The sequence below is a fragment of the Hipposideros armiger genome, unplaced genomic scaffold (genome assembly GCF_001890085.2).
Source record: "Hipposideros armiger isolate ML-2016 unplaced genomic scaffold, ASM189008v1 scaffold_10, whole genome shotgun sequence".
Taxonomy (NCBI): Eukaryota; Metazoa; Chordata; class Mammalia; order Chiroptera; family Hipposideridae; genus Hipposideros; species Hipposideros armiger.
Window position 1 is genome coordinate 728,864 of NW_017731360.1, and position 23,212 is coordinate 752,075.

At 37.6% G+C, this 23,212-nt stretch overlaps 1 protein-coding gene across 5 annotated transcripts in view; it reads left to right on the plus strand.

The window, feature by feature from the left end:
• RHBDL2 (rhomboid like 2) overlaps positions 1–20,968 on the plus strand; it is a 50,145-nt gene extending 29,177 nt beyond the window's left edge. For 4 of the 5 annotated variants that reach the window (XM_019658087.1, XM_019658097.1, XM_019658104.1 and 1 more), the window contains 5 exons: positions 664–776; positions 13,546–13,646; positions 15,491–15,551; positions 19,479–19,540; positions 20,309–20,968. In XM_019658087.1, the coding sequence (XP_019513632.1) occupies positions 664–776; positions 13,546–13,646; positions 15,491–15,551; positions 19,479–19,540; positions 20,309–20,488 (517 nt within the window). In that variant the 3' untranslated portion in view covers positions 20,489–20,968. The remainder of the gene's footprint in view (positions 1–663; positions 777–13,545; positions 13,647–15,490; positions 15,552–19,478; positions 19,541–20,308) is intronic. The other variant, XM_019658123.1, reaches the window with a different exon arrangement.
• Positions 20,969–23,212: the final 2,244 nt, after the last annotated feature.

The following is a 23,212-nucleotide window of genomic DNA, read 5'->3' on the forward strand; positions in this document are numbered from 1 at the left end:
GTTGTTAGGAGCACGTGCTCTCACCAGCTGAGCCATCCTGCCACCTGTTGGCAGCTCAGCAGCAGCTCAGCTCGGGCACAGCTCACTGGCCCATGTGGGAATTGAACCAGCGACCCTGTTGCTCAGAGCTCTCACTCTTAACCAACTGAGCCATTCAGCCGGCACCCCCATAAACTTTTTTTTTAAAATGGGAATGAGGTTCTCTTGCCATCTCTATTTTATTAAAAATATTCTGAGATACAAGAGAAATAGTTTAAAAATCTGTTGACATTTAAGCTCAACATGAGTTAATTAGTATTTTCTCAATGCTGTGCAACTGAAACAAAATAAGATGGCAATTGTCATCTAAATCTAATTTCAAGTTTATGTTTTTTAAACCAGCCTCACTGTTCTGTTTGATATTATCAGTAATTGCTATACAACAGAACTTATAAAATAAATGTCTACTTCTAAAATGCCCTTTTATCTGTTTTACATATTGAAACCCGGCTCAAGATTTTGTTTTATGTTTTTAAAAAGTCAATTGCTAAAAACAAATTAGAAAATGGAATTAGAGTTAAGCAAATTCTTAACTAGAAACAACACATTGGTGCCTATTAATCTCCCAAGGAAAGAACTGCCTGGGTTAGTCATAATATTTGACAACTGTGTTTGTCTCTGCAGAGTTCAGCACATCTTGGGAAATCTTATTATGCAGCTCGTTTTGGGTATTCCCTTGGAAATGGTCCACAAAGGCCTCCGAGTGGGGCTGGTGTACCTGGCAGGAGTGATTGCAGGTTAGTGTTCTGAAGGCAACGTGAAATCAACACCTCTGGACTCTCAGGAGGTAATATACAAAGCAAAGGTAACAAATGTTGATAATGGGTGTCTTATTTAAGATGCATTGTACTCCCAGTATGTGCTAGGAAACCTGATAAGCCTTGGAGATAAGTTAATTAGAGATATTAGTCACTCATTGTGACTATCCTCAGGTATCTATTTCACAGTCAGACAGGGTTTTGCACAATTGGGAACTGTGAGTAGTTTGGTGCCTACTTGCATATATTTGGTAAAGGCCTAAGGCCAAATCATGACGGCGCTTATGTGTCAGATGAATGATTTTTTGGGAAGTAATGTGATCAAATTTGCATTTAAGAAAGATAGCTTCAAGAAAAGGTAGAGATAGTTAAAGGGGCCCAAAGACTAAGTAGGGACTAGCTGCAAACAACAGTGACCTCTAAAATGGGATGTGCCTAAGATGATCCAGTACAGTGTGGGCAGAAAATATTAGAACTCCCATCCATCTGTTTATTTATTGGAAACATTTAAAAAAATTAAACTTTTTATTTTGAGATAACTACAGATTTACACTGCAGTTATAAGAAGTAAATACCTGGAGGTCCCATGTACCCTCTAACCAGTTACCCCCAATGGTAAGAGCTTGCAAAGCTATATAGTACAATACCACAACCAGGATAGACACAAAGATACAGTCAAGGTCCAAAACATTTCCAACACCACAGCTATATTCTCTTCCCTCCCACCCCTATACCCTTCTTTACCCCTGGCAACCTCTAATCTGTTCTCTATTTCTATAATTTTCTCACTTCAAGAATGTTCTATAAATGGAATGATACAGTATAAAGCTTTTTGGGATTGGCTTTCTTTACTCTGCATAATTCTCTGGAGATTATCTGGGTTGTTGCATGTACCACTAGTTGATTTTTAATGCTGAGTAGTATTCTATGGTATGGCTATACCACCATTTGTTTAACCCTTCATTTATTGGAGGGTATCTGGGTTGTTTCCAGTTTTTGGCTATCACAAATAAAGCTCTTATAAATATTTGCATAGAGGTTTTTGTGAATATCAGTATAGAGTTTTGTGAACCTGAGTTTTCATTTCTCTAGAATAAATGTCCAAGAGCCCAGTCGCTGGGTTCCATGGTAGTTGCATGTTTAGTTTCATAAGAACCAGCCAAAATGTTTTCCAGAATGGCTGTTCCATTTTACATTCCTCCTAGTATTGTATAAGAGATTCAGTTTTCCACATCCTTATCAGCATTTGGTGTTGTCACTATTTTTTTATTTTAGCTTTGCTCATAAATCATAGTGATATCTCATCATGGTCTTAATTAGCACTTCCCTAATGGCTGATGATGTTGAACATCTTTTCATGTACTTATTTGCCATCTGTATCTCCTCTTTAGAAAATGTCTGGTCATGTCTTTTGCCCATTTTCTAATTAATTATTTTTCTTTTACTGTTGAATTTTAATTATTCTTTATATATTCTAGATCCTAGTTCTTTGTTGAATATGTAGTTTGCAGATACTTTTCTCTCAGTCTGTAGTTTGTCTTATCATTATCTTAACAGGGTCTTTCAAAGAGCAAAAGTTTTTAAGTTTGATGAAGTCCAATTGATCATTTTTTCCTTTTATGAATCATGCTTTTGGTGTCATGTCTAAGAACTCTTCACAGAGCCCTAGGTCTTAAATATTTTCTCCTATAGTATCCTCTAAAGTTGTAGTTTTATGTTTTACGTAATATGTGATCCATTTGAGTTGGTTACTTTTTATATAAAGGTGTTTAGATTGAGGTTCTTTTTGTTTGTTTATTTGCCTATGGATATCCAATTACTTCAGAACAATCTGTTAAAGACTACTGAATTGCTTTTGCACCTTTGTAAAAAAATTAGTTGGCTGAAATTGCGTGGGACTATTTTTGGGTTCTCCTTTTTGATCCGTTGATTGATGTGTCCATCCCTTCACCAATACCACAGAGTCAGTGCCACTGCAGCTACATAATACGTCTTGAAATCAGTTAGAGTGATTCCTCTCATTTTTTGCTCACTTAAAAGATTAGTTTATGCATTTTTCTTTTTACAAAAAGATGGTGTCTAATTTGCTGCCTTTTTTTCTGTGATAACAAAAGGCTTTCAGCAGTAAGCTATCTAACAGATGTTGAAAAACAAGCATGGAACATATCCCTTTGAGGACATAATATCATTTTTCTTTTAAGGAGTAAGAATGTAACTACTTTTCCAAAAATATTCTTGCTATGAAAAGGGCATTTTGAAAACTGATCATTAGAAATCATTCCATGTTTCTGAGATTTTGCTTCTGAAAAGTGATGCAACAACTCTTCACTTTCACACTGAAAAAGCTGGGAAACAATTTTCTAAACTGTTTTGAATTCTCAGTGAAGAGTTTTAGTACCTTTTAAACTTATTATAATGCTTGCTGATTAGTTTGCAAGAACTAATGACTGACATTAGGAAAGGTGGGAATCGTAGTCAAATTACAGCAAAATTTTTACATAATTGGAATAAATACAGCTAATGATGCAATTCTTCCATTTTAAATTACACATCATTTTTAAATTTTACATTTTGGCTATGACAGTGATTAAGAGAAAATATCTATAGACAAATAACTGAATTTAGAAGTATAAGTAGTCTCTCCTTGTCCACTGGGGATACACTGGGGATACACCCGGTGGGTGCCTGAAACCGTGGATAGTACCAAACCTTATGTACACTGTTTTTTGTATACATACATATCTATGACAAAATTTAGTTTATAAATTAGGCACAGTGAGAGATTAACAACAATAATAATGACATAGAACAATTATAACAATGTACTGTAATAAAAGTTATGTGAATGTGGTCTCTCGAAATACCTTATTGTACTGTATGTACAGTGGGGGTATGCTGGACAAAGCCATGATTCATGTTCTGGGCTGGATAGAGCAGGATGGTGTGAGATTGTATCATGATACTCACAACGGCACTCAGTTTAAAACTTATGAGTTGTTTATTTCTGGAATTTTCCATTTAATATTTTCGGACCATGGTTGACTGTGGGTAACGGAAACTCTGGAAAGTGAAACCATGGATAAGGGGGGACTATTGTATCTGTATTTCTGTGTCATGAGATTTAACCAGGATTTAAAGAAACAGTGAAGCTTATTTAATAAAACTACTCATTGAAAGATTTTGCTTAAATTAAAAACTATTTTCTTAGAGCAGTTTTAGGTTCACAGCAAAATTGAGAGGAAGGTAAAGAGATTTCCCAAACACCCTTGCCCCGTGCATGCACAGCCTCCTCCTTATCAACCTCCCCCAACAGAATGGTACATTTCTTACAATTGATGAGCCTACATGGACACATCGTAATCACCCAAGTCCATAAAGGATGGAATTCACTCTTAGTGTTGTACCTTCTACTATGGTTTTGGACAAATGTGCAATAATATGTATCCATCATAGTATCATACTGAGTATTTTCACTGCCCTAAAAATCCCCTGTATTCTGCCTAGTCATCCTGCCCCCCACCCCCAACCCCTGGCAACCACTGATAGTTTTGCCTTTTCCAGAATGTCATATAGCTGGAATCACATAGTGTGTATCCTTTTCATATTGGCTTCCTTCACTTAGTAATATGTGTTAAAAGTTTCCCCCATGTCTTTTCATGGCTTGATAAGTTTTTTTTTATACCAGTAATGAAGTAAAAATAATTTTAAAACATTGTGTAATTAATATGTCCCATCCTTTAAAATTCTATTTTTCTGTGTGTGTTTTTAAAAACATATTAGCGCAGCAGTACACAAACATGTAATTTATAAGGACGTCAACATACCTACATTGCAGTGGATGGCTGTGTTAGTTTCTTGGGGCTGCCATAACAAAGTGCCACAAACTGGATGGCTTAAAACAACAGGACTGCATTGTCTCACAGTTCTGGCGACTAGAAGTCTGACATCAAGGTGTCAGCAGGACCGTGCTCCCTCCTCTGATACCTGTGGGGGAGAACCCTTCCTTGCCTCTCCCTAGCTTCTGAGGGTGGCCATCAGTCCTTGGCTGGGAGCTGCAGCACTTCAGTCTCTGCCTCCATTGTCACATGGTGCCCTCCCTTCCAGTGTCCCTGCCTCTTATGACACAATCACATTGGTTCAGGGGCCCACTATACTCCAATATGACCTCTGTAATTAATCATATCTGTAATAGTCCTATTTCTAAATACGGTCACATTCTGAAGTACTGGGCGTGGGGCGTGGGGTGGTCAGTTAGGACTCAAGCATATCTTTTTGGGGGGCACAGTCGACCCATTGCAGTGCTCAGAATTTTTTACTGATCAAAGCTTTGCCTTATCCTAGAGCAGAGGGGATGGAAGCCACCATGAGATGGACTTGGCAAGGCTTTGTCACAGCTCCCCATCCTACTTCCCTCCTACGTTTGTGGATCCTGTTTGTCCACCTTCTACTTCTGTTCCTGCACACGCTTCTCTCCCCCTGACCTTAAAAACCTTTTGTGATGGTCAGGCTCTGCCTGGCTCCAGCATCTACATTCCTGTTTCCCCCACAACTTGATTTCAACCTGTGGAATCAGCTCTGCCCCAGTTTCGGAGAACGTGAAGAACCTGTTCGGATCCTTGCCTATTTTTGCAATAGGCAAATAGGCAGGCATCTCTACGCTACTCTGATCTATCCTTTACACTGCTGCTTGGGTCACCTTCCTCAAACACAGATAAGATCATATTATATCCTTCATAGAACACTTACAGTGGCCAAAAGAAAGCTGAAATGCCCCAGATTGCTCTGCACTACCCTCCACTGCCTGGCTCCATTGCCTTTCTTTTCTTTTCTTTTTTGCTTTTTGGAAGAATGGACTTCTTTACTAATGTTCAAAAAAGAAATTATACACAAAGAGGTTAGGGGAAGACTTGATGTAAAATGTTCCTTTTAACACTTTTTTTGGAGATATGATTGATTGACATACAAAAATCTATACATATTTAATCTATACAACTTGGAGAGTTTGGAGATAAGCATACACCCATGAAACCATCACCACAATCTATACCATAAATGTTTCCATCACCTCCAAAAGTTTCCTCCCACCTGCTGTCTTTCTTGTTTTGCTATTTTTCTAGATTCCTTCCTTCATAGGTAATATACTCGTAATTCTAGTTTCCTTACTCGTGCTCCTGACAAAGTGTGGTCCATGGATCAGCAGGACTGGTGTTACCTGGGAGCTTGTTGAAATCCAGAATGCAGGGCCCTACGCCCAACCTACTAATCAGAATCTGCAGTTGAACAAACCTACAGGTAATTGAGAAACAGTGGTCTGCAGTCCAGCCCAGGCCCCCCCAAATCTGACTGACCATCAGAACCAACTGGAGAGCTTGTTGCAACTGACACTATCCAGCTCCCACCCAGCTCTAATGAATCAGAATCTCTGGTGATGTGGCCCTGGGATCTGTGTGTATTGTTTCTGTTTAGTGAGGTATAACTGACATACAATATACTGCACACATATGAAGTGTACAATTTGATATGTTTTGATATGTGTATATAAACATGAAACTGTCACCACAATCAAGATAATAAACTTATCCATTGCTCCCCCAAAAGTTTCCTTGTGCCCCTTGGAAATTCCTCCTCCTCTCGCTCCCTGCTCCTCCCCCACCTTCACCTGGCAACCAGTGATCATTATAGATTAATTTGTATTGTCTAGAATTTTATATAAATGGAAGCATAGAGTATGTACTCTTGTTTTGGTCTGGCTTCTGTCACTCAGCACAATTATTTTGAGATTTATCCATGTTGTTGTGTATATCAATAGTTGATTCCTTTTTATTGCTGAGTAGAATTTCATTGTATGGATATACCACAATTTTTAAAATCCATTCTCCTGTTGATGGACATTTGGGTTGTTTCCAGTTTGGGGCTATTACAAATGAAGCTACTATAAACATGTGTGTGCAAGTCTATGTGAACAAATATTTTAATTTCTCTTGGGTAAATACTTAGGAATGGAATGGCTGGATCCTGTTATAGGGTATAGTTAATTTTAAAGAAGCTGCCAAACTTTTTAAATAACTTTACTGAAATATAATTCACCATACAATTCCCTCATTTAAATTGCATAATAAAAAATAAAATGTATAATTCAATATTTTTTAGTTAATTCACAGGGTTATGCACCCAACATCATAATCTATTTTAGAACAATGTTGTTCCCCAAAAGAACCCTGTACCCCTTAGCAGTCACTCCCTCGTCCTCATCCTATGGCCCATCCTGTTTCAGGCAACTGCTAATCTACTGGGTCGTAGGAAAAGTCATGATGCATGCTTGTAACAGATGGCACTAGTTCATTTTTGGAAGTAATAGAGTCATTTGCATCTATGTTATTGCTATGTCATTTGACAGCTGACAGGTCTAGCTTCATTCTAAAAAAAAAATTGAGCGATTTGGTTGAGTTTTGGAGATTTTACAACAAGTTGAAGATGGAAGACCAAACTGCATTTTTGCCATATTTTACTGTTTTACTTCCATAAAGGGAAGAACATGAGTCAAGCTTGTGAAAAGTTGCATGAAGTTTACGGTGACAATGCTCTACAAGAACGTCAGTGCCAACGATGGTTCACGAAATTCCGTGCTGGTGATTTTGACCTGAATCACACTCCTCGGTCAGGGAGGCACACCGAGGTTGATGACGACAAAATAAAGGCATCGATTGAGTCAAACCCATGTTACACGACACGAGAGATTGCAGAAACATTGAGCATCCATCATTCAAGCATTCACGACCACCTGAAGAAGCTGGGATACGTAAGCAAGCTCGATATTTGGGTTCTGCATGAACTCCAAGAAGTTCATTTGACGGCACGTATAAACATCCGCAATATGCTCATTAAACATGAGGAAAACGATCCTTTTTTGAAGCGACTGATAACCGGTGATGAAAAGTGGATTGTTTACAACAATGTGTTATGCAAACAGTCATGGTCCCGATGTGATGATTGGCCTCAAACGACATCGAAAGCAGACATTCATCAGAGGAAGGTTATGCTCTCAGTGTGGTGGGATTTTAAAGGTGTCGTGTTTTTCGAGCTCCTACCAAGGAACCAAACAATCAATTTGAATATGTACTGTCGGCAATTGGACAGTTTGAACAAATCCATCATCCAAAACATCTAGAGCTTGTTAATGTAAATGAGTATGTTCCATCGTGACAACACTAGACCACACACAAGTTTGATCACCTGTCAAAAATTATTGGAGCTTCGATGGGATGTGTTGTCACACCCACCATACCCTCCTGACCTTGCGCTGTCAGACTTCCACTTGTCTGTCTCTCTTCAAAACTCCTTGCGTGGTATAATGTTTAATTCAGATGAGGCTGTAAATCAGCACTTTCTTCAGTTTTTCGCAAATAAAGACAGGTCCTTCTATGAACGAGGAATTATGAAGCTCACTGAAAGATGGCAAAAGGTTATTGACAAAACGGGCAATATATCATTGATCTTTGTTCTTTATATAAATAAATGACCTTTCACCAATACTTTCTGTCTCTTTAAATTTGCATATTCTGGACATTTCACACAAATGAAATTATATGATATATGGTCTTTTTTACTTAGCATAATGTTTTTATTGTTCATCCATGTTGTAGCACATATCAATGCTTCACTCCTTTTTATTACTGGACAATATTCTACTATATGGATGTACCACATTTTTTTATCCATTAATCAATTGATGAACATTTGGGTTGTCTTCACTTTTTGGGTATTATGAATAATACTGCTATGAACATTTGTGTATAAATTTTTTGTGTAGATCTCTTGGGTATAAATCTATGTGTGAACTGTTAGGTCATATGGTACAAAGTGGCACCATTTTACATCACCCAAAGTTCTAGTTCCTCCACTTCCTAAACAACGCTTGGTATCATCCATCTTTTTCATTTTAGCCAATCTAAAGTGTGTATAATGATATCTCATTGGGTTTTAACTTGCATTTCCTAATGATTAATGGTGGTAAATATCTTTTCATGTGCTCATTTGCTATCCATATATCTTCTATGGCAAAGTATGTATAAATCTTTTGCCCATCTAAAAATTGGATTATATTCCTTATTAGATATAATATTATATATTCTGATTACAAGTCCTTTATCAGATATATGACATGCAAATATTTTCTCCTAGTCGATTGCTAGTCTTTTCATTCTCTTAATAGTATCTTTTGAAGAATTTAAGTTTTAAATTTTGATTATGTATAACATTAGTTTTTAAATTTTAGGAATTGTGCTTTTTAGTGTCATATCTAAGAAATTTTGCCTAGCCCAAGTCACAAAGATTTTCTCTTATGTTTTGTTCTAGAAGTTTTATAATTTTAGGCTTTACATATTGGTTTGTGATCCATTTTCTACATGGTACAATGTATATAGAGAGGGTGCCAAAAAATGTATACACATTTTAAGAAAAGGAAAAAACTGTATTGTAATACTCAATGTATACTGATAACAAAAGATGAATACAAGTCACATTTGACTTCTGCAATTACAGTATGTGCCCAAAGTGGTTACCATCAGCGTCCAGACACTTCGATTATGGCGAATTACTGCTTGAACATAGATAACATCTCTTAAAATCTGTATACATTTTTTTGGCACCCCCAGTATATACTGGTGTCATTTTTTTGCATGTGGATATTTCTGTGTGATAGCTTTTCTCTTTTTTTCTATGGATTTCCTTGTACATTTCCTGTAGTTAGGGTCTGCTGGTCATCAATTCTTTCAGCCTATGTACTTCTAAAAAATAAACACCTTGCTTTCATTTTGAAATACATTTTTACTAGGCATAGAGTTCTAGCTTGACAGTATTTCTCTTTCAGTACTTTAAAAATGTTGCTGTACTGTTTTCTGATTTGCATTGTTTCCAATGTGAAATCATTTATCATCCTTATCTTTGTTCCTCAGTATGACATGTCTTTTCACTCTGGCTGTTTTTAAGATTTTTACTGGTTTTGAGCCTAGTGGCTTTGTTGTGGGTTTTTATTTCATGTTTCTTGTGCTTGGGGGTTGTTGAGCTTCTTGGATCTGTGGGTTCATAGTTTTCATAAAAGTTTGGTAAAATTTGACCATAATTTCTTCAAATATTTTTTTCTGTACCTGCCTTCTGTCTTCTCTTTGGGGACTCCAAGTATGTATTTATTAGGCTGCTTGAAATTGACCCACAGCTCATTGCTACTGTATGCATTTTTAAAAAATATTCTTTGTGTGTTTCATTTTGGACAGTTTTATTGCCATGTCTTCATGTTCACTAATCCTTTCTTCAGCAATGTCTAATCTGCCAATCTCAACAAGCTTCTTTCTTTTTTACTTTTTTAAGATTTTCTTGGGGAATTGGGGGAGGGGAACAGTGTGGGGGAATCGCGGAAGGGGAACAGACAAGTTGTTCTCCTTTTGTTCTTCAGTCTAGTTGTGGAAGACGTTGCTTTACTGGCTCATGTTGGTATTATCATTGCGCTCTTCCCAGCTGAGGCAGTTGCTCGACAGCCATTGGACACCTGCTCACGGTGGCTCATGGCAGTTCACAAAAGCGCACACCTGCTGCTGGCCAGCTCCACTGCAGCCTATGCCGACACCGGTGACTCACAGCAGCCCAGCTCCAGGTCGAGTTGTTCACCATCTTAGCTGTAGAGGGCAGCGTCAGGGGCCCTCATGTGGGATCTGAGCCGGAGCCCTGCTGCTCACAGCTGGCATCCCAAGCCAACTCCTAACCAATGAGCCACTCGGCCGGCCCAACAAGTTTTTTTTTTTTAATACATTAAAAATAATTCGCTTTATTATTAATGTAAATATAAGTTTACACAGAGTCTAAATAAAGCATGGCAAACCACCTGTAAGATCCATGCACAAAATATAGATAACAAGCATTTAAGAAGCGTTCTGGTTGTTCTGGTATAATGACCTTAGAGCTCTGTTTTCCAAGGGTTTGAAGACATGAGGCTCACTGTTTAGGAAACATGGATGTACAATAATTTATGCACTTAGGGATAAGTTGTCTGTACTTTCTCAGATCTCTCCAAAGACTTCTTTATTTCAACCACATCTGGTAATATTCAGCACTCCTATCTATGGCTACTACAAAGATACATCAGGGTTTCAAAAACCACCACCTTATTTTCCTTAAAGAGCAACTGGTAAATCTAATGAAGATTCAGAATGTTTGTCTTACATAAATGCAGAGAATGATGCCCTGAACACCTACGTCACACTGACTTACATCAACATTCTAAGTCAACCAAACAGCATCTCCATTTAGATTCTCATCATACATTGTGTATTACAGTGTCCTCAGTCTTCCAGGGAAAAGTATTTCTGAGTGAATCCCACCCAACATACAAGGGATCTCAGATGACAGTAACAAACAACCCGTGATTCACACACACTCGGAGTAAAAAAACATAGCATCAAGTGACTCCACAGTGGGATTAACATTTTATTTTCAACAAACCTTAAGTAGTATCAATATATAAACACTCATTGTAAAGAATTATACGTTTCCAACATCCATCCCCTTGATACTTTCAAACATATTCACAAGTTTTTTAACATTAGCTTATTCTCTATATGTATTCTGATTTAAAGTAATATCTGAAGACTGTTCTGTACTCGGCCCAACAAGTTTATTTTTTCATCTTAAACATTATAAGTTTAATCTTTAGAAGTTTGATTTTATTATATTTTATATGGCTCCATTTAACTTTTGAACATATAGAATATAGTTGTAATAATTATTTATTGCCCTTATCTCTTAAATCTAACACCTGTATCAGTTTGGAGAGGCTGATAATTGATTTTTCTCTTCATTATGTGCCATATTTTCCTGCTTCTCCGGCAATTTTTATTTGGATGCTAGACATTTAACCTTTGGATGGTACATATTACTGTATTCCTATAAATATTCCTGAGATTTGCTTTGGAACTCAGTTACTTAGAAGCAGTATCATCCTTTCTGGTAAAATTTGTTAGTTGAAACTACATTTTTGAGTCATGTTTAGTACTAATTATTCCCCACTGCTGATGCAGGACCCTCCTGTGTGTTTTACTCAATGCCCCATGAATTGATTTTTCTCATTTGAAAAGTTACTTAGCTTCTCTTGTGCTGTGTGAGCAAGAGGTACTCTTTGCTCTATTCCTTTCTGGTGACTCTTTTCTTGGCTCGGATAATTTCCTCATATGCTTGTCTCTGGGGTTCGCTATGCAGCTCTGTCCTCTCTGGTGCTCTGTCTTTCAAACTCTAGCTGTCTCCGTCTTTCTGGATTCTAAACTCTATTTCATCAACTTGCTGAGATCTATCCAGGTTCCCACTTCATGCACTGCAGCCTGTAATCTCTCTCAAGGCAGTAAACTGGGCAATCAGACAACTCATTTACTTTTTTGTCTTGCATTTACTTTTTGTCTTGCAGGGTTCACTGTCCTTTGTTATCTGATGTCCAGTATCTTGAAGACCATATATTTTCTCCAGTGCTTTTAGCTATTTCAGGTGGGAGGGGAAATCTTATCTTTGGAGCTCCATCATGGCCAGAGTGGACATTTGTATCTGTATTCTAAAAAATAAATTTCTCATGATTAAGTGTAACCACACTAGTCTATAGGTTAACATTTGAAAAACATCGCTCTAATCCTATTGAAATACTTCTCACTGATCCTCAGTCACCCATCTACCTTTGTTTCTATGCCTTTGCTTTTCCATATCCATAGGTCCTGAATACTTTCTTCCTCTTTGTTTTTCCTGTCCAAATATTAAAGATTCTTCAGAGTTTAATAAAAAAGCTATCTCATCATTCTCAGAGTAGCAGGGCCTCCACCTCTGTGCTGTGAAAGTCATTCCTTCCTCGGTGCTTCCATAACAAATTTATTACTTTTTAAAAATCATAGTAGTTGTTATATTCTGCATTTTATAATTGTTTGCTCACCTATTTGTAAGATTCCTAAGTTCACTTTGTCTTTCTTGCACAAAGTAGGTATTATACTATATCCTAAGGAATGAAGGAGGGCCTTGATAGCAAGAGAGTAAGTAATAGAACTAAGCAGTATAGAAAGAACATCTTTGAGTTTGCATAAGGTGGTTTTAAAGCATTGTTTTGGTTCAGACAATCTAAGATTGGGTTAGCAGAAGGTTTCATCTTGCTTGGCGAATCTGATTGAATGGTATGCTGAGAAAGATTCTGAGGCCACATATTGACTCTGTGAGAAAGCTAGCTGTTAGATAATAAAATGTTGGAGTGTCTCAGGTATTTTGATAGTTTTGGCTAAATATGTGGGATATTGTGCAACAATAGCTAACACGTATATAATTCATGTCAGGCAGTGTTCTAAGCATCATGCACTTATCAGCTCGTTTACTTCCTCTGACAATCTATTGAGGTAAATTCTATAAATATTCCCATTTTGTAGCAGGGAAAGAGAGATTAAAGCACAGAGAGATTAAGAAACTTGCTCAAGTCACACAGCTGGCAATTCTGGCTCCAGAGTCTGTGCTTTTATCACTGTTATACTGTCTTCATAGTGAACATTTAATGTTTCAGAAAAAACTGAGATAATTAATCCACAAAGCTATACTTTTATAGTATGGGAGGGATAAAGTGAATATGTTGCTTGCTAATATGATAATGGCCCAAACTTCACAAATTTTTACCTTAGATTAGATTTCTCTTTCGTGATTCTTATAGTCATGTCTGATCCTTTGTGTTTTATTTCCTTAGGATCTCTTGCCAGCTCCATCTTTGATCCACTCAAATATCTTGTGGGTGCCTCAGGAGGAGTCTATGCTCTGATGGGAGGCTATTTTATGAATGTTCTAGTGGTAAGGACTTTGGGAATGGAACCTATGGACTGTTTTATTTTATTTTATTTTAAATAACTGGTATTTGATTTAGGGAATCTTCATTTCTAAATATCTACTGAGCACTCATCTTCCTTTTGACCACCAGAGTTTTCCTTTCATATTTTACCTTTATTTTTTCCCTGATCTCAAAAGTAATGAATACTAAATAAAATTTTAATTTGAAAAATAGTAAGTCAAAATCCCCAATATAGTATTTGTTAACAGTTTGTTATACGTCCTTTCAGACCTTTTTCTATATGTATGCAAAATACTACCAATATTAATATTACAAAAATGGAACCACCCTTATATTTTTCTGCATCTTAACATCGAGTACCTTGACCATCTGCCTACCCATGCATGTCAGTACACAGAAATCCACCTCAATATTTTCAAGTGCTCCACAGCCCCTTCTAGAGAGGTGTATTCTGACTTATTTAATCTTTCACTGAAAATAATGTTGTATGATTTTTTTTTTGTAGGATAAATTCTTTGAAGTAGATTTTAATGCCAAATTGCCCTCCAAAGTTTGCAAACTATTTTATACTCCCATGATATAGTATGTGAGAATGCCAACCACTTTTTAAAACAGGCTAAAGTCCTGGATAGTTCTTAACCCTGTAACCACATAAGTATACTTTAAAATATAAAGTTTTTATATTTTATTTATATTTATTTATATATTTATACTTTAAACATACTGTAGAAGGAAAAATAGGAAGCAGTTATAAAACTGTTCCAAAAATAGAAGTCATTTAGAAAAATGGTTTTCAAACTTTGGATTGCAATCACCAGTGGTTGTGAACTCAGTTTAAGGGTTGTGAAAAATTAAACAAAAATAAAAGAAAAAAAATTCAGTATGCATTATGTGTAATAAGAGTAAGCACTGTTGGATTTATATGTGTACTGGGTTGTTATGTAAATTATTTCTTATTATAGGCTGTGGTCACAACAGTTTGAAAATAATTGATTTAGAATAAACATGGCTATCTCAGCATCTTTAATCCTTGGGAAGAGAGTTAATAACTTGAAAGAGAAGGGAGAAGTAACTCAATAGATTACACTGGAAATGTCTTTCTGACTCAGTTCTCTAGTAACACACAGGGGTACTGCAGGCTGGACTGAGATTTTTCAAAGCTAAAATTAAACTTTTTTTCACCAACATTTAAAAATTTTTTGAGGGGGCAGGCTGGTTAGCTCAGTTGGTTAGAGCGCAGTGCTCATAACACCAAGGTTGCCAGTTCGATCCCCACATGGGCTGCTGAGCTGCGCCCTCCACAACTAGATGGAAACAACTACTTGACTTGGAGCTAATGGGTCCTAGAAAAACACACTGTTCCCCAATTAAAAAAAAATTATTTTTGAAATCATCTAAAAAAAAATAAGGTAATACTCAAATTTTAGTTGTCTTTCCTAACTCCTACCCAGAAAGAGGACAGAGAAGTATCAAATGAATATTAAACAAAAAAACTTGGAAATATTTCATCAGACTTAGTTTGACAGCATCTATCTATCTATCTATCATCTATCTCATGTTCAGTGTTGATTTTATATTATTTATTTTTAGATTATTTTCTATAATAAAATTGTGCCTAGTTTATATCATGGAATTAAATGTCATGTTTCATTTTTGTTCTCCAAAGTTCACTAGCGTTGTATTCTCCAAATACATTTGAAAACTGGGTTGTTACACCAATGCTTTTTTTTTCTACAAATATCTGACACTCAAACTTGATTTTAAATGAAAAAGCAGATGAAGAGGGAGTAGGTGGATGTTTCATTTGCAAATAGATAGCTTATCTTATTATTTATCTCTTTACAAGAATTTTCGAGAAATGATCCCAGCCTTTGGAATTGTCAGACTACTGATCATCATCCTTATAAGTAAGTTTGTTTTGTGAACACTTCACATCTTCAATTTTATTGGTTCACCCTTCAGAAGGTCTCAGTTTCCTAAACACTAAATCTAGGATGACTGCTAGCCTAATCAGAAAATTGTCAGCTCCATAGGCCTAAGCAGAAAGGTGTAAAAGGAGTTTTCACAGACCCTCGTGGGTGGGTCTTAGTGGTGCCTCAATAATGTGTTTTTGCTTTTATTTTTTTTCTGAAGTTGGGGGAGTCAAAAGAGTAGAGCTCTAGGCACTCCATCTACTTCAACCACAATAGCTTCATTTATGTTTTATATATTGGGTTTTTCTTGTTCATACATTGGATTCTGTATATGATTTTTTCTGAAAAGGGGAAGCTTGAAAACCAATGATATAATCTACTTTCTTCCTCAATTTCTAAATTTCCAGATTGAAAAAAAAACCCCAAACAATCTAGGATATAAGCATGGAGTGGTGGCTGAGGATTAAAGATGGGAACGGAGGAGAAGGAACTGAGAGGTCAGGGAGCTAAAAGATGACTAATGGCTTCTGACAACTCCAAGAATTACAGTAGAGAATTACGTGCTAGAGGAGTTTAGGAAGAGTGTTCAATCTAGAGAGGCGGTGGAATTTTAACTGAGTCTGAAGAAAGTCAGGGTAGATTTTGGATGGTGGCAGGCCACACGGGGAAGAAAATGAGCAAAGCCAGGCAGGGCCAGTAACTTGTGTTTCCGGAGCTGCTCCAGCCGAAGCTGTATCCACACTGAGGGTATGTGGAGAAGGACAGACGCTGGGGTCAGACTGTGGGGTCAGACTTGAAGGCCAAGACAGAGGGGACACATTATAAAGCCGAAGGCTTTGGCTGTCCACGTGGTAAAAAACGATGCTGCTAATTGGTATCAAGAGTTCAATTAGCGACACTGTGGGAACAGGGACGACTACTTCTGAGGAATTTAGTTTGTAAACAGTTTAACTGTAAAAACAATATTTCATCCCGAGAGAAAATGAGTGACTTGTTTATAGTCTATCCCATACTCTATATGATTTTTTTTTTTTTTCTGTGTAAGAAATCCATGAAGTGAGGAAAAGTTGTCAGCCCAGAAAGGAGGGAGTGTCTGGGAGTTAGTTAGGAGGATCGTTGTGGGAATAGGGCTGCCGCCTGCGTTGTTCACAGTGTCACAATCAGAACCAAGGGACAAACAAGTCCTCTGACTGAAAAATGTTGTTACACAAGTTAACTGGGTCTTCAAACTGCTGCTTTTGGGTAATTATGAATAATTACCCAATATAAGATAAGCCTCAAATCCTTGATGGGGAAATTGTTTTTATACTCTTAATATTCTTCAGTGTTGGAGTAAAAACCATTTCCTCATGCACAGGGTTTCTTCAAAGACAGTTTATATAATGTTATGTCATTCTTGAGGTAAGTAATAAAGTCACTGAATGATGTGCTTTTATTGTAACCTTCCAACCGAGGTAGGACACGCTAACCATCAACCCTCCCCACTTCCTGGCACGTGCCATTTCCAAAAGTTCTTTGGCCTAGTTTACCTACTGTTGAAAATAAGAACAGTTACAATGCACACCAGGTTAATACAATATAATTACATTTTAATTTTAAACATGTTTCCTTGGGAAAATGTATTCTTAAATTGTGAAGGACAATTGGCCTTAAGGACTTCCCTTCATTAAGCATTTACTTGTGGGATGTGTTTTATAATGAAGCAACTGAGATTCCCCTTTGGAAAACATTAAGGAAATCTCATATTTTCATCCTTCAGGAAAAAAAACAAACAAAAAACCCCATATAGTCAACTTCTTTAAAATGAGTATCAAGTTTTTAGTGAGGACAATGATACGGTTTATTGGAAGATCTTCTTTTCAGGTGGAATGACATGTCTCCGTTTAGAGATTGCAGCAATTTACAATAGAAGCAAACTCCCCCAGGAAGCTCCAAGAGCCAGGCAGAGGTGTTGGAAGTGGGCACGATCAGAGAGAGAGGGAGATATTGACGTGACAAAGGTTTTTTGAGGGGTGGCCTCCTACCCTGGAAGACTAGACCAGAGTAACTGTTTCCAGTAAGTCAGCCCTGTTCTCTGGCAGTGGTTTTCTTATACTTTCCTAGTTCCATCTCTCTCTGTTATTTACACTGGACCAGGAAATGCAAATGATTGAAAATACCATACAGCCACATTTATCTGGAACTTTGTGGAATAGTCATTTCCAATTAAATTAATATTGAGTACTTCCTCCATCTCAATTCCTGCCCAGTGACTTTAATGTCAATATAGGATTGAAAAGGAAACGAGCCAGAACACGTGGTCCTGGTGCTATTTTCCCAAAGGCAAGAACTAGTTCTTCCCATCTCCTCGGTCACAGTGGCTCACTAAGCAGAACAGAGGGAATTGGGGGAGGGTTTGGAACGTGACAGCTGCATGAGGTGTTGCCAAGTGCTGCACGGAGTCCTTCTAAGCCAAGAAACCCCACAGGCTCCTTTTTGCAGCACAGATCTGACTTATTCGAAGAATGTCTAAGTTCTGGCTCTCAGGGCTCCGTTGGAGAATGTGGACTCATTCCCTTTCTTGGCCCCATCTTGAGGATTCCTGATGGCAATTAGAGGCAGTTAGTGTGGTGGGTGACAGGGGAGCCAGACTGCTTAAGGTGCAAATCCTGTCCCTGCCTCTGAGCTGTGTGGCCTTGGGCAAGGAATTATTAACCTCTGTTTCTTGGTTTCTTGATGTACAAAATGCCACCATCATTCCTCACTTGGATGCTGCAGTAACAGTAATCCAGCTGGTCTTCCTGCACCTGTCCTTGCTCCCATATAGTCTATTCCCTATATAACTGTCAGAATGGTATTTTAAAAACATGAGTTAGATCACATCATGCCTGTGCTCGAAAGCTTTCAACGGCCTCCCATCACTCAGAATAAAAATCAAAGTCCTAGGGCTGGCAGAAGGTCTCAGTTGGTTAAGAGCTCGCTCAAAAGTGTGAGCTCTGAGCAACAGCGGTTTGATGCCTGGCCCCAGCTGAGCTGCCGCTGAGCAGCCAACAGGTGGCAGGATGGCTCAGCTAAAAAAAAGAAAAAAAAAGTCAAAGTCCTTACAGTAACCCATAAGGCCCCTCCATGGTGTGTCCCCTGCTCATCATCTATTACTTTATCCCTACCTGTAGTCCGGAATCACCTGGAAGTCTTGTTAAAACAGACTGTGAGCCTCACCCTTCAGAGTTTCTGATTCAGTAAGTCTGGGGTGGGCCTGAGACTTTTAATTTCTAATAAATTCCTAGGTGCTGCTGCTACTGCTGCTCTTGGGAGAAACTGCACTTTGAAAATCCAGCCAGATCAACTGCTTCAGTATTCCTCAGGCATGCGGGGCACATTCCTGCCTCAAGGCCTTTGCACTTACTCTGCTCTCTGTGTGGAAGACTTTTACTTCAGCATGGCTTGCTCCCTTATCGCCATCATAGTCTCAGTGAGAGCCTCCCTGACTCGATTAAAAATCACACCCTATCCCAGCGTCCCCAATTCCCCTTCCTCCCTCTGTATCTCTCCATAGCACTTAGCGCCATTGGACACACCTTACATTTTACTTGTTTGCTTGCCTCCCACAACTAGATGGTCAGATAGTCTGAGACAGGGCTCTCTGATCTGTTCATTGCAGTTTGTACATCTCCTAGAAGAGTGCCCGGCACGTAGAAGACAATAAATATTTGTTGGGTGAATAAATCTGCAAAATGGGATAATGATAGTACCGATTGCATAAGATCCTCGTGAGGATTCATGATACAAGGTTAATACCTGTGAAGCTCTTACATGAACAGCACCTGGCACACAATTAAGTCTACTACATGTTAGCTGCTATTGTTATTACAGTGAAACCAAACACATTTGGTGCACTGTTATGGAGACCTTGGGGCTTCATCAGGTTGTTTTTCCTTCTAGTTGCGTCAGACGTGGGATTTGCTCTCTACAGACGGTTCTTTGTCCCTGCAAATGGATCACCGGTGAGTTCGGCTTATTATTTTTTTAATGAAAATGTGTTTACCTATCATATCAATAGCTAAAAAAGGTCATCAACTAGGGCCACAATTCTGTGATTTAGGGCAAATTTCCATTTGGAAGAAAATTCCTGAGGACATCAGACTTTTGGGTTGTCCTTTCCACTTAGCTCCCATGGCACTGACCACTGGCTCTATTTGTCTACATCTGCCTTACTGGCAGCAATGCCAGAATAGGAGAGAAGGGATTTCAGGCCCACAGAAAATAAAACACACTGGAACACAGCAATGCCAATTTGGGTCCAGATGAATTTATAATGTAAAGAAAATTGACAAAGATTTCACTTTGTTGGAATTAGTCTTTCAATTTGGCAATTGGTGCTTAAGTATTTGTGTGTATGTATTTACCTATGTTTTCATTCTGACATTTTATGTGGGATCCGTTTATGCTCCTATAGAGATCCCTCATGCAACCTAACTCTGTTCTCTTGGTTGGCACTATAGAGAACCATCCAAAATATGATGATGACCAAGAATGAGAAACAATGGCTCTGTCTTGTGTACTCAGAGTTGGTGAAATGACATGTTTTAGCTTTGCATGTTTTAGAATATGTTTTGTGCATACATAGTTTTGTGTCTGTTTTGCCTCATCTCCTTGTTCTTCAGACTTTGAAGAATCTTGTGTGACTGTGATGGTATTTGTTGGTTAGTAAGAGAGATGCAACTGGAATATATAATTAGCATTTTCTTCTTCTTCTCATTTTTTCTCCCAAGGTGTCCTTTGCAGCTCACATTGCAGGTGGATTTGCTGGAATGTCCATAGGCTACACTGTGTTTAGCTGCTTTGATAAGGCACTGCTGAAAGATCCACGGTTTTGGATAGCAATTGCAGCCTATTTAGCTTGTGTCTTATTTGCTGTGTTTTTCAATATTTTCCTATCCCCAGCAAACTGACCTGCTCCTCATAGAAACCAGTTATTAAAAAAAAAGTCATCTGGGGAAAAAAAAACACCTGGGGAACTCTATAAAGAAACAGAGCAGTCCCAGCTAATGCTAACAATTTTTAAAAGAAGGCAAAACACCACTGATGTCATCAGTTGCAAAGACGGCTAACAAAAGGACTTGGGGTTTAAGCAAGGTGCTTCTAAATGCATGGGGAGGGAAGAGAAAGAGAGAAAAGGGAAGGGCAATAAAAACCAGACTGGGTCTTTCCCAGGCTTATGGTGTGCATGTACGTATCCTCTAAGAGACTTGCTCTCCTTGGAGGATACATTGTAGAAATTGCTTGATAGCAGATAATAAAAACTTTTCATACCTGTGTCAGACTATTGGTAATCACTTTTGATCATTGAGTAGATAGATCACTGAGGTGCTTTATGTATTTCCCCATGTTTAAGATACACTCTTTTTCGAAAAATTTGGGGTCTAAAAACTGGGTATGTCTTATACAGTGGTTTGTAGATTTTTTTACTTGCATTTCCCGCTTTTTTCGTGCTTGTTTTTTGCGCTCATACAACCACTGTATAAGACGTTCCCAGTTTTTAGACCCCTAATTTTTCGAAAAAGGGTGCATCTTATACATGGGGAAATACGGTATGTTATGCTAATCTATTTAACAACCCAGAAAGGTGGCTATTACCCTGTATCTTAGAGAGGACATGAATACTCTTTAAGAATTCAAGTAACTCATCTATGAGGGGGCAAAATTTAAAGATTGGTAATGACTTTAAAAGCCCATGCTCTCCTCCCCTACTGGTCTAACAATATTGGCCTTCCAATACTGAAAGTTAAGTGTATCATGGGAGTATAGAAATAAACATTTCTGTGGGTGCACCAGGAATGGTAGAAATACCTTGTAGGAAAAGACAATTCTCTGGACTGCTAGTTTAAGATTCTAATAGCTTCTCTAGGGTCCCAAGGAACCTGGAACTGGCTTTCTGGTGCACACTATGTCCAGGATATATGAGGTCATACTTCATATATTGTTCCGTAACTTGCTTTATAATGTGACGTAGAGATCTTTCTCTGTTACTAAACAGAGATAGATAGATGGCTTTATTCTTTGAGTTGTTGAATGATACAGATGTACTGTAGTTTCTTTAACCATTCCTCTAGTGGACACTTAAGTTGTTGCTGATTTTATGCTACTACCAACAATGCTAAGTGCAAGTTCAGTGTGTCTTCGAGTATGTTTTGCTGAATGAATATTTCAAGCACCTAGAAGCAGAAATGCTGTTAATTTTGATACATTTAAACTGCCTTTTTAAAAACTTGACATGTTTATTAATTTACTATAACTTAAATTAAAAAGTTCATAGAAAGTAAACGTGTTTAAAGCTCCTTTTTTTTAAAACAACTATGTACACTTTTTACTTTTCCATTCAGTCTTTTGTAAAGAGCTTTCAGCATTATTATTTTTTGAACCACTAAATATTTTCCTTTATCCCTGTCACTGCAGGTTAACATTGGTGGACTTTAAATACATTTAAAAATAATAGCTGTGTGCATTTCTATTCTTATGGTATATGAGAGTAACAGTTTTCTCATACCTTTGCCAAAACCAGGTATCATAAATCTTTGGAAAACTGATATTTCGATAGTTAAAAAATACTTCATTTTAATTGTATTTCTCTGACTACTAAAGAGGCTTAGTGTTTTTCAAGTTTATTAATAATGTATATTACACATATGTAATTTATATAATACAAAACATACAAATACGAAAGTATAAGTGTACATACATACTATAAATTTTCCCCTGATGAAATGTTTTCACTTAATCTGAAAAGTAGCTATTAGTTGGGAGATGAAGAAATATTCATCTGCCATGGCCAATCTACCAGGTCACGAGCTCTGAGGAGAGACATTTAATGACCTGAAGGATAACATAATTAATAATAGAAAACTAGACAGAGCAACAGGATTCATCTAACTATGAAATCGGACATGACTCATTGATTATTAAGACTGATGACTTAGAAGCTATTGTCTCATCAGAAATATTTTTTTGGTACTAGAAACACTGTTCACATGACCAAAAACAGTGATTATCTTATTGGGTTCCCCTGTGGCCAAAATTACCATTAAAAAAAAAAAGCACACAAACATCTCCTGGTTTTTAAATTTGACATCTGTTTATGAAAGATGAACCATTTACTTGGCTTAATTTGGGGCTCATAACTTTAATCTTCTAAATTGTGCTGTGATTGGAAATATTGTTAAGTAATGTTCATCTGTGCTGTTCAATAAAGTAGCCACCAGGCACAGGTAGGTCTGTAAATTTTAATTAAAATTAAATGAGAAACTCAGTTCCTCTGTTACACAAGCCGCATTGCGAGTGCTTCATAGCTACATGTGGCTGGCCAGTGGCTGCCTTATTGGACAGTGCAGACAGAGTCTATTTCAACATCATTGCAGAAAGGTTTTTGGACAGCACTGTTTCAGAAGCAAGAAAGGGCTGAAAGGGAAATGGTTTTCAGCCGATGGCTGACCCATTCACTGCATGGAGCTGAAGCGAATCTGCTCTACACCTGCCTGCAAAGGGACAAACTCAGAAAACAAAGTTGAAGACAACCGTGGTAGAACTTCTAAGCATGATTTGCTTCAGGTTTATCTAAACTAAGAAAGATTTGTGTTAATTTCTGTGTTTTCAATAACTAAGTCATTTAAAATGTTTTA